Raw genomic sequence first — 15,497 nt, forward strand, 5'->3', positions numbered from 1 at the left:
CTGATTGTAGTTCCTGTCCATCGTGTCTTCTCTGCTCCCCCAGACCTGCTCGGCTTTGGTTCCCATACTTGGATTTTTCTGCTGGGCTCAGCTAAGGTTTTACCCCTGCAGTACACAAACAGTCACCATCCTGGTTCTTCAGCATTCAATCATCCACTCTGCTCCGCTCTTCCACAACTCAATATCTATCCCTTCCTTTCGAGCCTGCAATAAATATTTATCTTTTATCACACTCCAGTCTCCTTGCTTCCCCATCTCTTTATCTGGTCTATCAGATCTAGCTAGTTCAGACTCATGATAAGTTAGCCTGCTTATCAAAAGACGCCAACACATCTGCACCAAACATTTATTTTTGGTGCAGTTATATTCAGCAATGTGTATGAATTCTGATTATTTTCCTTTTAATCCCAGTACTAGAATAATTCCCTAGATGATTAATCAACCCAGTTTAGGAAATACCATGAAGTGACAGATGTAGAGGCTTTATTTCACATGCATTTCAAAATTCCAAGGGGGTAAAATTGACCTTTTGGCAGTTTTAGTGGTATTCAGTCTATGGCGTCAATCTATCTTGCTTTTCAACACATTCTCTTCCCAATTTGGTCAGAGATCATTTCATATTCCTTCCATGGTATATGTGACTCCTTGTAGAAGGACACCTCTGTTGGCATTTGGAGACTGTTGATTACCACCTCGCTAAACATCAACTTGTTTATTTCACCTGCCAGGAAAGATTTAACCTCAGAAAGCACCACACTTTCTCCCCTGATTTCCCCCCCATTGCACAAGTGTGAAAACAAACCAGCAAGATTCTCTAGTTTAGCAACGAGGGCAGGTTCCCCTGTGAGACTCCCACAGGAGGAAGTTAACTATCGCTTCTTTGTGTTTGTGCTTTCCAGGGATTGGATAAATGTCCTCTGCAGTGGTGGGCAAAAGTTTTAACTCTACATCACACTGCTCCCTTGTGCTCTAGTCCTATTTCTCTAATTCAGTTAACTGTGTTCCTGTGACTTTAAAATGAATAATGGAAATCTTCTGTTACCTGCTTCTTGGGGGGAGGTTTCAAGGTGGGTATTGCAGTCTGGTTCCTCCAGGGCAGCGGGGGGCAGAACCACTCCACCTCGCTCAGGTAGACAAGGAAAGAACAGTCGGACCCGTCAACACCATAATATGCATAGCAAGGGTCCGATGTCCAACGAGCTCGCATCCACTGGAAGACAAAGACCAAATTAAGTATTTTGAGGGTATTGTTAAGATATTAACAAACTGTTACCTCTGCGTTACCATTATTTACTTTTATTTTTGACTTCATGTTCCATTTTCTACCACTTCTATAAGCTTAATGAGTCTAATGGCTCCTTCAATGCAGGACTCTAAGCATTCTAAGTAACTGCTGCAGGATCCTTGAAAACCGAGTTTCTTTACTGCCTTCGACAAGAAAATGCCAGCAGACTGATTTTGTTTTTAAAGTTCAGGACACCAACATTTTTCCAATGCGCTGCTCTCCGAGGCAGGTTGCCTTTATTGAAGTGAACCCAACTCCATCCCGGGCAGCATGTCTCGCTCTTTTTTGGAGAGATAATGCATGATTCATTTTACTCCCGCGAGGCAGGATGTCTTCTTTTTTCTGCTGACAGAACTTTAGCTGTCTTTGTTCAAAATAACCCCAGACTATGGAGTTATCCCGGAGCAGGAAACCTGTACAGACCACAGAAACTAGAGCTGTCTCGAACCCGTATATATTCTATATTTATTGGGGTTTTATTTATTTGTATTTACCTGAAAAAAGTCTTGTTGATTAACAATGTATTTTAAAATGTGTCTTGTCAGGAGAGTTAAATAGGTCACAGACATACACACATATAACACTTTAAATAATCTCTACCTAAAGATCAAAAGTGCATTACAGTATTATAAAATCACAAAAATATATGTCACAAGTTGCAGGGGCAATCACTGAGATCAGCTATCTAAGATTAAGGCTTTTTTGCAACTTATTTAAAGCAAAAAGGACAACATACAGTACTTAGACACCCTTGTTTTTCAATCTAAGACAAGTTCCTCAGCTATAAAGGACCAACAATAGGTTTATAAATAGGAACACACCAAAGATTGAGCCTACAAGTGAACAAGGCAGACCATGAAACTTGAGTGTATAACACGCAATGGTGAGCAAGAGATTTAAGATTGATAATAAACCTCAGAGCTCCTCGGCAGACTGTCTGCTAGACTTGCAAGCACTGCGGTGAGACATGCATGTGTACGGTGTCAAAATAATCCAGCACAGGCATGAAAGTGGTGCCAAGACTCTTTTTTTTTACCTTAAAAGGTAGACAAGAAGTGATTCTTCAATATAAACCTAATTTCAACTTAAGTTCGGTGTTTTGTGGTAGGTTTTATTAACCGGTTATCAAATACAACCCCTAGATATTTACATTACTCTGGGTTTGATCACAGAGCCCTGTAAAGTGGTGCTACATGGATTGTTTAGTGGCCTTGATTTTGAATTTAGAGTACATTCATGTGTGTGTGTGTGTGTGTGTGTGTGTGTGTGTGTGTGTGTGTGTGTGTGTGTGTGTGTGTGTGTGTGTATATATATTACAACAGTCTTGTACATATGTCTTTTGATAAATATAATGCTTCTGTACATGTGTAAGTTACTGCACACCTCTTAACTACAGCATTCTACTGAACAAACAGTATATGTTTCCAGCTGTAATTCTGCTCATTATATGTGCTTCTTTTCTACATATTGTATTTTCTTAGGTTCCTACTGGCGCTATTTCAATAAACCTATTTTCATGCAGTGTGTGCTTACAAAGCCTTATTTTTCTATAGCTCTTTCCTTCGCTGCCAGCTTGTATAATTTGATGCTCGGAGAAACCAGCTCTACACAAGGGGCTTTTAAACAATCTCTTATCTTATTATACAAAATATATGTTGCAGTTGCACCAAAGTGAGTCACCAACAGACAGCAAAAGGATGCTTGTTTCTGTGTGGGAAACAGTTTGGACTTAAGTGAGATATGAAGACTTACATCCATCTTGCTGGGACAGTCTGGATAGCGGGGATCTTTAGGAATCTCACACTGTCCAAAGGCTCCTTCTCGAGCTGGAGGAGAGGGAAATGCAGGGTATTTATCAAAGCCTAAACACACACAAAAACACTCACAAAAGGCCACATTCATCAGACAGTAGTATTAATCACCAAAAAAACCCAACTCCATTGCTAGGCTTTTTTTTTTCCCACAGTGACACAAAAGTCAAACACAAGGAGGAAGGTGAGATAAGCATGCCGAAAAGGTGCATCCAAGACATCTGCTGTTTTTACATCTTTGGCCAACCTTAACAGTGCATTTATTTTGACATTTCTATCATAAATGTTGTTCATTTTATTATCTAGAATTATCACCAGCTCTGCACCTCCCAAATGGGCTGAAGACTTTGTGCTTATTACTGGTCTGCAGTCTTTACTCGGTTTCCCCTGAGCATCAAATCTGTTTGTATTTTGCATTACGCTATATATCCTCAAGCCTTTGGGCTGAACAGAGAATAAATTAGAGAGTATGGAGAGATAACAAGCTCCTATAAAAGCTTGGTTTCCCCCACTGAATGGCCATATCTCTGTTCCAGCCCACTCACTGGATTTACTATAGATAGACTGCATTAGTGTGATTCATAAAAATCTAAATCTTTCCCCCTTTTCTTGCTTCCCTTCTCCTCTCTTCACATCTCTTTTTGTTGCCCAACTGACTCTCTCTCTTCTTCCTTGTCTTTCTCTGCCTTGCCTCTCCTTCCTTTTCCCTCTTTTCTCCTTCTCGGAGCCCGACACCAGTAAAGCCTAATTAACGGAACGGTTGCAACTCCTCCAGCAGCATCCTGCGGAGCGTCGGAGAGCACAATCACAGACAAATAATTGCAAGCCATTCCATCTGATTAGCATGATAACGGTAGACCTCTCACAATGAAAAGTGCCAGTGCCTGCCGCTGTCAAAACCTAGCCAGGTTCAGATCGGCCTTATTTAAATGATATCAGACATTATGACAGACAAATCATCTGACATATCTTAATGCTGCAGTGTGTTGAGTTGTTTTCAGTCAAGTGCACGGCAGGGATACAGACGAGGGATTGAGCTGTGAGTTAAATCACACTGTCCGATTTTCAATTCCGTGCTCAATAAAATAAGTGAGAATGAAGGCTAATAAAGAAAAGCTGACAGACCCAGATCCCATTAGCAAGGCAGTAATTCATCAGCGTGATTTAAACGTTTTGCAGTTGTGTGGTTATGATATGGCAGCAACAACTGAGCTCAGTGCTGCTGTGGTGCACAGCAGCTCTTCCACCTTGACACAGACGGTGGCTTGCTAATGTTCCGTAAATGATGTCTGTCATGTTCTATATGATCAACCAGCAAGCGCATGTTGGACATAAATTGTGCATTCAGGTGTTCAACAGAATCCAGGCCTGACAGATGGGTTTACGTATGTGGGCAGAGAGGAAAAGTGTCTTTGGATTGGATGGATTTCAGATGGACAGAAGGATTCAGCAGTAATATTTGGTATTCTTCAGATGTATGAGGGGACTGTGTATCTTTGTTTAAACTGTACCTTTGTTGCCGGCCATGCTGCGCTGCAGGATCTGCTCCACCCTCACTGCCATGTCTGACATGTTCTGGGCTATGGCCTGGATCCGCTCCACCAGGCCTATGGGCTGAATCCTGATCATTCATATCACACAAACACACACACAACCATCGTCTGATGATCAAAAATCTCTTCAAACTGCGATCCAGCATTTTCAAAAGACAGAGGAGACTAACTATATTTCCTTCATGGCGTCCTTCCATCCGGCAGGATTTGTCGTCTTCACAGTCACCGTGAAGTATTTGGAAAGAAATGCTAATTATCTAGAACTTGAGGCGTGAAATCGAAAAAGCTTTTAAACACTGACAGATAATTTATTTGTTGAGATAATAAAGTAACTCAGCAGAGAGAAGTGGCTCTGTGGGGGAAGTATAACCAGAAGACAATTAGGTTGTTGGCAGATGTGTTTAGCTGCATTTGACCTCTGTGGACTAAAAGTATGGGATGGGTTTCATGTCATATTTCAGAAAAATTGTGAATAAAAGCTGGAAAAAGGTTCAGATTTAGTTTTTGAAAATTTGAGTGTCTTTCTAAAAACATGTTTTGAAAGAGTAAACTAAAATTTGGAAAAACTAAATAAAATACCTGCAAACACTGTAGTTAATTTGACTTTTCAAGTGCAACACACTTTAGTTTATCTCTAACAGTTGACAGTTTTTCCAGATTTGAAACCTTGTAAAACTGTGACGTAAAATGGGAATAAAGATCTAAAAACATTAAAATTTGAGTTTTAAAATCTTTATTTTGAAAGCTTTGGAGGTTTACATTTGCACTTGTATTGATGACTGTTCTTGCAGAGCTGAGTTTGGACCTACTTTTCAGTGACCTGCTTAGACACTGTTTTACAAGCTTGTGAATCACATGATTTCTGGCAGTGTTGGCTCACAGCTTTGGTCTGAAACTGAAAAGCAGACAGTCCGAATGAACAATTCCAGAATCCTTGAAGATCCCTGTGCCATGGTTTACTCTCTGCTGACAGTACAATCCAATAATATGTTGTTTTAAACAGGTTAAGTTGGGTGGACAGACTGCTCCACCGATGACTAATCTGCACATTGAGATTTTTTTTAAGCCTACCAAACATTTAGGCAAAACTTCAAAGCTTAGTTTCACTCCTGAAAAACGTTTTTCTATCAGATTTCAGGATTTCAAACACTGGATTTCACACTGGATTTCAAACATTTATCCAACACGAAAGCTGTTTGCAAAATAATGAAAAACACGATTTGCAGTGGTGATTGAGATGTGGTGGATGGAACATAGAGAGAATAAAGAGGAAAGAAGGGACTGAAATGGACATTACAGTGCAGTATTATACTATGTCTCCAACAGATTTAAATATCTCAAACATGCAAGACATACAGAGACACAGCGGAAATGTAAATGTAACTGAAATATATTTACATTTCTGCTATTTTATGTGCTGCCTCACCAGAGACATGCCCCTAACATATGAACTGCTCTACAAGGGGCAAACACCAGGACATCTTGTCAAAGTGTATATCTCTGTGTAACAAAAGACTTTCAAAGGAAAGAAGCTAAATGCTTTAACAATTTCTCACCCAACAGTTTAGGATTGTACTCCAGATGCCTTCATTAATTGTTAAAGGATTCATGCAATGAATTATGGAATACTCTTGAGGAAAAACTGTGTTTTGCTTCAGCTATAGAAAAAAAAATCAGTTATTCGAAAAAACCACACAAAATATTTAAAGTTTTGAAGTGTCAGATATACTAGATATCTGACAGTCCAATACTTTATGTGAAGCTGATGCCGCTTCTTATGACGGTGTTGTTTCAGTTTCTGCCACTAAAGTAACTAATTAATTGAATAATTGGTGCAGCTCTCACCGCTGCTTGTAATCATTCAGATTATCAACCAATCCGACAATTATTTTCCAGCAGAAAATAGAGAAAAATGTCAATCAGTTTCACGTGAGCTGAAGATATCTTCAAATTACCTTGTCTAACCAACAGTAGTCTTTAAAACCCAAAGGTGTTCCATACAGAAAGGAACTCCAGAACTGCTCACATTTGAAGAGCTGAAACCAAAAAAAATGTTTTTGCATGATGAGAAACTGATAATTAAAACTCTTAATTTTCCACTGATTGGGTAATTGATTAAGCAAGTAACTGAGCAGCACTAGAAGCTATTCTATTTCAAAATATTTTACAAATTTTCCATTTTACTGAAATGAAAACAGCTCTGCCACAAAACATCCAATCAAATAAATTCTAGCAACAGTCCACTGAAATGAATTTGCTTTTATGTAGTCTGATAAACTCGTACTGTAGCACTACTGACGCACAATAAGGGCAGATGTTACATGCACCACTGTGATATAGGATCATTATTGAAGTTCCCATTGAATTATGTGCACAGGCTGGAAGTCATTACACGTCACAGAAGACTCTGTCATGGTGCACCTTTACTCGCTAAACCCCTACAATGCTCTCTTATTTGCCACAACACAATGCTGCCCTCTAGTTGCCAAGTATTACACAGCAAGAGGATCCATCTGGTGGCAAAACAGGGTACTATAGCTAATGTACAGTAAGTTAGTTTAAACACAAGATACTTGTTTTCCAAGCAAAGAGGATGTGCACTCAATGAAGGACCTAGGATCCCTGACTCATCACTATACACACCATTGAGCAGTGATTCCTAACACATCTCTGGGGTCATCAGGTGGAAACCTCCCTCCAATGTTGTTTCGCCTGTTTAGTCCCACAACACCTCCAGGAGGCTAGGCAGTGAACTCTGGCGTCCCAGATTCACCCCACCTAGTGGCAGTTCACACTGCTCCTACACAATCCAAACAGCACTGCCACGTTCAACTGACCCAGGCCCATTTAGAAGATGCTCCACGTAGTGACTAGCACTGATGCTACCAGCTAGCTAGTGCAAGCTAACTGCTCATTGCTAATGCGCAGTTAGCTTGCACTAACTGCGCATTAGCAATGCAATATCTTGGAAAATGGTGTCAGATATCAGCACATACTCGATATTTAATAACTTGTATTAAGGGGGAAAAACAAGTCAGAACATCCCTACTGTAAATGAATGAATAGCCAACGCATCTACAATAACATGACAATTGACTAAAACCCGACATTATGCTTTGTTAGCAGGCAGGTCAGCCATAATAAGAATTTTCGTAGTTGCAGGACAGCTAAGATGTACAATGTTGTCAGCTAATTTGCCAAAGTCAAAGTAAATTTATGACATGACAAACACTTTTTCAGCATCCTGGTAGTAGAGTTAAGTGGAAGAAGAAGCATTCATGAAATATACTGAAGAAAAACAAGCAATGCAAATGATACGAACCTTACTTAAGGTGTCAGTGTTTCACTAAAATATATGACATTTTTAGGTTAATATTACTGCTGTATATGTTGCATTGTATTGCAGTAGATGTTAAAGGATGAGTTAATTTTAACTACTTTATATACTGTCAAGTTAATGTTACCAATACATCATAGTCAATTAAATAATTAAATGTTTAAGTCTCTGACCTGTAAGAACAAATACTTTACATTTTAAGACGAATGAGAAGTTTATCTCAAACATTCAAATCCCCAAACTTGGAGATACATGGTATTGGGAATGAAAAATTGCAATTTTAAAAGTAACTAGTAACTAAAATTGTCAGACTTAGTGGAATAAAAAAAGCAGAATATCTGCCGCTGAGATTTAGTAAAAGAAGAAAGTTGCGTAAAATGAAAGAGCTCAAGTTAAGTACAAGTACTTTGATTGTGTACTTAAGTACAGAACTAGAGCAAATGTACTTCACTATAGTTGCAATTTACTCACTGTTCCAGGGTCAGTGCTGGTGACATCAGATGAAAGCTGTGACTCATCGTAACTAAGAATAAAAGTGCTTGTCTGAGAAAAACTAGAATAATGTTGATTCATAATAAATAATGTTCGATTACTGTTTCTTATTTCATGGGATATTTTGGATTGTTGTGGTACTGGCTATTAATTTAGAAGAAAAACACTGCAGCATTCAAATACTGACTTGGATGGCAATTACCATGGCAATAGGAAGCTTCGAGCTTCTATAAAATCAAACTGATGATGTGGACACTATTATTCGATTTCATTTCCATTTTTATATCATCTCATTTAACCTCGTGTTTGTATTTTCCTTATTATGGTATCGGTTCCTATGTATAGTTTACAGGTAGTTTCCAAGTAAGATATGTGTTATAGGTTAAAAGACAAACCATAGTCATCACATAATTTTCGAAGTTTATGTGCTGCAATTACCAGATTCACTTTGCAGAAAGTATTTTGCAAGAGGAAAGCTTGTAAATACTTAATGTTTGCAGCTGCTGGTGAATCCTATTAAGCTAGTGGGAGGCAGTCCGTGCAGTGTGAACCCCGTCTACACAGCTCAACACGCACACACTTCATAGCATCTGACATGCAACCACTGAAGAGAAAAGTAAACCCAGAGCTCAAACTTCTGCACATCAGCACGTGACTTTAATGACAGATGCTGCCTGTGTTTTAATCAAGCAACATTCATTGATGGAAGCACTGTTTTGCAGTGTATCATTGCTGTTTTACATGGCATTTAAATGAATTATTTTAATGAGCAGTCTGGTTGTGTAGTAGAATTTCTGGAATTTATATTGCTCATTAAACAGCTCGGAATATGTAAACCCAGGAAATTCACAAAAACAAATGGAACAGTGGTTCAGAGCCGTATGCAGATCAAGAAGCAATTGATTTCATTGAGGCAGCATTTATTATTGTGTGTGTGTGTTTTTGTGCATGCGTGTGCATGTCAGGGGAAAAGCAATTCAACTGTGCTTATATGCATAACTTAATATAATCCTAAAGCCCAATTTCATTCCACTTCATTCTATGCAATTCCCAGGGGGCGAGTGGTAGTAACATCTTCTTCTATTATTTAAATTGCTGCTGGTTAGCACAAATTATACAGTATAGTCAAGAAATCACACACACACAGACACACACAAGTAAAGAAGCTGTCACTTGTGCAGACAGACGTCGGCTGTCTCACACAGAATACTCCCATCTTTATACTGCTGGGAGACACGAGGCTACCAGCAGCTGAAGAGCAAGAGGACAACATAATTACTTTATCGACATTATACCAGGTAGGCAAAGTTTTCCCTGCCTGAAGATCTCACACTAATCACTCGGGTCAACCCTCACCTTGAGCCATACAGAGTTTCTTTTTTTAATCCAAAGTGAGGTAGAATGAAACCAAGAAATATTCGCATGCCGTATATTTGAACTATTAAGTTGAGCCTATAACTATTTGGCCTTTGTCACTGTAACATTTCCAGTTTATTCCCTGAGAGGCCAATTAAATGATTGTTAGAACGATGTGACTGAGAGTATATCCTCAGGGCATTCTGCAGAGAAATTAAATTGTAAGTGTAATATCAAACTGCCGATAGAAATAATAATATGCAGAATTTTGGCCTCAGTACAATACAATATTTTCCCTGAGGCTTCTGAGTGGCAGGGGACAGGTCAGGTCAGGTGTTGTACTTCTGTCATTGTTCATTATTTGCAGTCAGAAGCAGTTACACAGTCTCAGACATACTGTGAATTGTAAATGCAACTACAGTATCTCTTCGTATATGAGCCGATGCGCTTATATTATGGTGTGCAATACTGCAGGCTCCTTTTGAAGTGGATTTCAGACGCCTTCCCTCTTCCTCCTGGCTGTGAGGAAGAGGGAGGTGATGTCCAGAAGGGTAACTAACAGCAAAGGCACAATCAGGAGGGAGCTTCCTCCCCTTAAACCTCAGGTAGGTGCGGGCATGAAAAAAAGGTCTGTTTCCAAGGAAACCACAGAGCACACAACTCTGGGCTGGCTGCTTCAACTTGTCCAGCAAGACACCTGCTATTCCTTTTTTATATGACAGTCTCTTTCATTTCTCCAGCTGCCCAGGGAGGGAGGGGGATGGGGTTTGTTCTAACACATATCTTCTTCAGCACCATGCAGCAGCTCCAGTGGCATGCTCCAGGGCACCAGACTTGGCCCTCTACCTTTTCTTCACACCCTCGTATCTCTCTGGTCCACTTCAGCCTGCATGTTTTTATCTTGCAATTACTTATGCCAATGAATTTCACCTTTGGCGCACCGGTTGAGCTGGAGAACTACAGAGAATATTCTGCAAACCACCTCTAGTTCAACCTTGACAGCTTTGAGCTTCTGTTCTTTCCCAGCATAACTCAGTATCTCCTTATCGACACTGAAAACGCTGTAGTGAACCACCTCCTATATAAGTGTAGTAGTTAGAGATTTAATTTTTGTTCATGCAAAATTTTATCATTTATTTCACAGCCAAAGTCAAGAAGATGCCTATCACTGGATCACATGTACAAACTGTAACACAAATAATTTTTCATTTCAAACTGAATATCAGTAATGTTTAGGTATCCTTTTTTAGATATCGTAAATAATCCCACAATCCCTTATTGTGTGTCAGTAGTACAACAGTACTAGACATCACATGTCTAGTTCCCATTACAAGTGCTTTCAAAACTTTGGGCATCACTGGTCAAAATTTATGTAACTGTGAACATTTAAGCAAGTGGAAGATGGCTTCATTTCCAAAAGGCATAAAGTTACAGATTAAACATTCTTTTCAACATTTTAAGCAAAACAAGTGTATTATTTTCATGTTTAGGAGTTTAGAATGAAAAAAAAAAGATCACTACAAACACGTTTGCACACTGCAAGAGATTTGAGAGATAATCAGATAACTTTTACATATTTAAATTAGCTTTTTTGTACTTATGACTTGTTGATCATCACAAGGATGCAAAAATAAAAACAATAAGCAGCCGTGGGCTCCTCTAAGCAGCTGAAAATGAAAATAACTGATGCTCCTGAGGCAAGAAAAGGCAATAAGTATAAGTAGTTTTCCTCAGTTCATTTTGTAATTAAGAACTGGCAGTTAACAGGAAAAGCCTCAGAGAGAACTGCTCATAAGATCACCATAGAGGCAGCAAAAGACATTCGGGAAGATTTTTTAGACTCTGGAGTGATGGTGCACTGCTCAGCTGCACCATGACGTGCACAAATATGACCTTCATCGAAATCAGCAGAAAAAAAATGTTCAAGCATCCTGACAAACATAATATTTGGACAAAATTCAGCTCCAGAAGTCTGCAAACAAACATCAAGCCTGGTGCATTTTGGTAATCCTGTGGACTCACAAAGTCACAATAGAACTTTTTGGCCACAATGAGCAAAGATGTATCTGGAGTAAAAAAAAAAGTTTGCAGGATTTCCTGAAAAGAACAAATTTACTGTTAAGCTCTTGGGGGATTGAAAATGTTTTGGGCTTTTGTTACAGCCACTGAAAGGTGAAGGTGAAGACGGCCGCTACAACAGGATAATGACCCTTAATGCACCTGAAAATACACAATGGAAAACCTTAATAAATGGAGCTGAAGGTTGTTTCCAAGGGCCTCATGTTTCCCTGAGCAAAGCATTATCACACATTTCTCAAAAGAGCAGAACAACTCAAGGGTTTCACAGAATTTGAAGCTATTTCCAGGAAAAATGGGAGAAAATCCCCCAACAACAACTGAATGACTCTTTGCTGGCTACAAAAAGCTTTTACAAGTTGTGATTTTAACCAAAGGGCTGTAATTAATTACTGGCCATGCAGGGTGGCCAAATTTTTTGCTTTGGGCCTTTTCCATTTTCCATTTCCTTTTCCTTTTCCAACTGTGGCAGATGGAGATAATATGAACATAAAAAGATAGTAATAAAATTTGCAAATCAGTTCATCTTTTACTCATTTAACTATTCACAGTAGCAGAATATTTGACCCTAACTTTTCCAAGCCACTGTACCTAAAACACACATAATTAGTGAATAACTTACTTATAGTGAAGGCCTGATGAAATTTATAACTTTTGAAGAACTCTCCATCTAGTTTCACATCTTTTGCCATACAACTGTCTGATAAACAAGAAAAAGTAGTGCAACTGTTAAAATATGTATGAATTTTACATTTGTGTCCTGAGTAAATAATACAATCTGTCAGGTAACTGGAAAAGCTAAGTGTCCACCAGACTCAAAGCTATTAGTGTCAAACCCAAAGCTGTGGAGCCCCGAAAGGTCACAGCAAGAACTTTTTGCAGGACGATTTAGGCATGACCTTGCAGTATTTGCATTTAATCTGACTGGTGGAGGCAGGCTGTGCTGTATCGTGCATCATGTAGTACAGCAGAGTGCTGCTGGTCGTGACTACAGCAGAGTCACGGCTCAGGAACAAGTCCTCACCACTGCAGTTAGAAAGGAAACCAGAGGAGCTGCTTCACCAGCTCTCTCACTGACCGCTGCTGAAACAAACCATCTCTGTGGTTTTGGCTGCACACTCAGCTGTCACTGCGACCGTAGTCGCGGCTGCACTTTGCTTGTTAAGATTATGGCTGTGACACATTAATTTTTAATGGGTCTAACACTGACTACATGCAGCGGTTCTGTGAGTGCAGTGATGGTTGTACTAGCTGAGTTTCGTATTTCCTGAACTCCTGTAGTGTCTTAGCAGCAAATCTGCCATAGAAGCCCTGCAGTCTGAACAATAACCAGATCCAAAACTTATCATGAAGTAACTGGAAAGTAGTTATTATAGGTGTAGTTGTACAAGAAAACTTGATTTTGTACAAATCTTCAACACACTTAAACCTTATAAGATCACTGCATCTTACATTTCACAATTTCACAATTACAATAAAAGCACAGGGTGGTGGCTCAGTGGTTGAAGCTCTGGGTTACTGATCAGAAGATTCAGCCCACGTACTGCCGCCACTTTTGTCTCTTGAGCAAAGCCTATCTGTGAGAAAAAAAAGAGAATTTCACAGTGCTGTAATGTATTTGTGACAAATAAAGGCTCCTTTCTTCTTTAGGAGCACTGCAAAAGCTTAGAGTAGAGCATGAACTAAACTCTGGCACTATATTTATACACATTTTCACTAAACACAGTCTTCTGCATGTTTAGTTCAACCACTGGCCTTTAAGAATACAATAGTTCCTTTACCAACCATCTTCAATTTCCACTAAACTTTCGGGTGAAAACCTTTCTGGAACAAGTGGCAAACATGAGTAAGACACATTAGCTACATCTTCTGCTACAACATCAGTCCAATAAGGTACAGGAGGAGAGCTTTTTACTTCTTGTCAATTACAGTATAAGCAGCATACAGGTGAGAGTTGCACCAACCTGTCCAGGGCCGAGCTGAGTTCATCCAGCCGGTGTGTGTCACTGGTGTTTCCCAGTTTAGACAGAGCGTCCATCCTTTTCATGATCACCTCCAGCATGTCGCTGATTTTTCTCAGCACCCCGCGAGACTCCTGGCCACCAAGTACTAAAAAAACCCCAAAACAGAACAGATACTGTGATTAAAAACAGAAATGAGATGGCAAATAGAGGACAAAGAATACAAGAGCAGCAGGAGAGATTAGAATAAGTTATGAATTCAACATGTTTTTGACATTATACAGCATGCATGTATATAAACAATTTATATATTAATGTGTGGCTTTATATAATCTTGAAAAGGAGGCCAGTAGATCAAAACAACATGTTTGCTGTCCTAAATACGACCAGAATACTTGTGCACCAGCAGTTTAAATGCACCAATGTAGCACAGGCTCACCAAGGCCACATTTTAAATGAGGGTCCCATTACATTGCGCTTTACCTTTAAAGGTCATTTTAGTCTATTTTCTATCTACGTTTGTCATTCATTACTAAACCCGGCAGCTCAGTGAGGAGTCAGAGCTCCAGCAAAGCGCAGGAATGGGCAAATTAGACTCTCAGTATTGGATTTGTCTTCCTGCCTGGCTTAAATTATTAATGACCTGACTGGTGGTAAACCAGAAGGATGCTGTTAGCAAACACCAAGTCAATTAATGTGCCAGCAGCTACAGACAATAAGGTCAAAGCAGGTTCTTGACTGCATTGATGGTGAGTGGAGGTCCTGACCCAGCGCTGTTTTCTTTGATCACACTAAGCTCAATGCCGAGCATTACTAATAACAAGGAACTGCATCGATTGCTAAGAAGTTAGCTTGTTGCCTCAGGCAGAAGTTCTTAAGTCGTTTTTGATGAAGAAAATTCAAAGGGTCCAGATAAATAACGCCAGTCTCGGGTCTTCAGAGTGAATTTGTGGTCTGAACTCTTGAGGAAAAAAATTGCAGAAACCAACAACAGCCTTATATTGTTCTTGGAGGCTGAGAGTGAAAATAAAGCTTCTCCTCTCCCTCATCAATTGCAAAAGGCTTTAGAAATTGCAACGTGTGCAGACTCACTTCCCCTGTCAGAGTTCATTTATCACCACCCAGGCAAAAGTCACCTTTCACAGAAAAAATTGCATTGCATCACCAGTAAATAAAATAAGGAGAGAGAAGAAAAGTCACACTTCTTTCTGGTCTTTGTGTGGTTTTGAGAGAGAAACATTCTGCATCATGAACAAGGCTCACAAAAACATTACAACCAACAGTTAAAAAGCATAAAAGTGAATCTAATTGGTGAGAACCCAGATATTCTCCAATTCTTGCACCTTTGTTGCCTTTACGTATTTTTTTCTTTGGCTTAGCACAGTTTTAATCATTTCTAGTATCCTCCAACCTAAAGATGTCTCCCTTTGAATAATTCAGCAGTTAGAGAACAAATTTCCCTTCCATGAGCAGAGAAATAAACTAAATGAATTTACATTCAGATTTTCTGCTTCATAGCAGCAATTTAACAATACATTTGATAGAAGAACGATACAGGATGAAAAAAGGCGACGAGATTTAGGAAGGAAGAAATCACTGGAAGTAACATCACGATGCTGTTTAAAC

At 39.4% G+C, this 15,497-nt stretch overlaps 1 protein-coding gene across 1 annotated transcript in view; it reads right to left on the reverse strand.

Annotated features, from left to right (window-relative positions):
- Positions 1-15,497, reverse strand: part of LOC111565363 (alpha-1,6-mannosylglycoprotein 6-beta-N-acetylglucosaminyltransferase B) — a 75,068-nt gene that overhangs the window by 44,615 nt on the left and 14,956 nt on the right. Inside the window, exons 3-6 of the mRNA XM_023265410.3 lie at positions 13,875-14,019; positions 4,608-4,717; positions 3,038-3,111; positions 1,043-1,210 (exon numbers count right to left, since the gene is read on the reverse strand). Coding sequence (XP_023121178.2) covers positions 1,043-1,210; positions 3,038-3,111; positions 4,608-4,717; positions 13,875-14,019 — 497 coding nt within the window. The remainder of the gene's footprint in view (positions 1-1,042; positions 1,211-3,037; positions 3,112-4,607; positions 4,718-13,874; positions 14,020-15,497) is intronic.

This window comes from Amphiprion ocellaris, chromosome 19 (genome assembly GCF_022539595.1).
Source record: "Amphiprion ocellaris isolate individual 3 ecotype Okinawa chromosome 19, ASM2253959v1, whole genome shotgun sequence".
Lineage (NCBI taxonomy): Eukaryota > Metazoa > Chordata > Actinopteri > Pomacentridae > Amphiprion > Amphiprion ocellaris.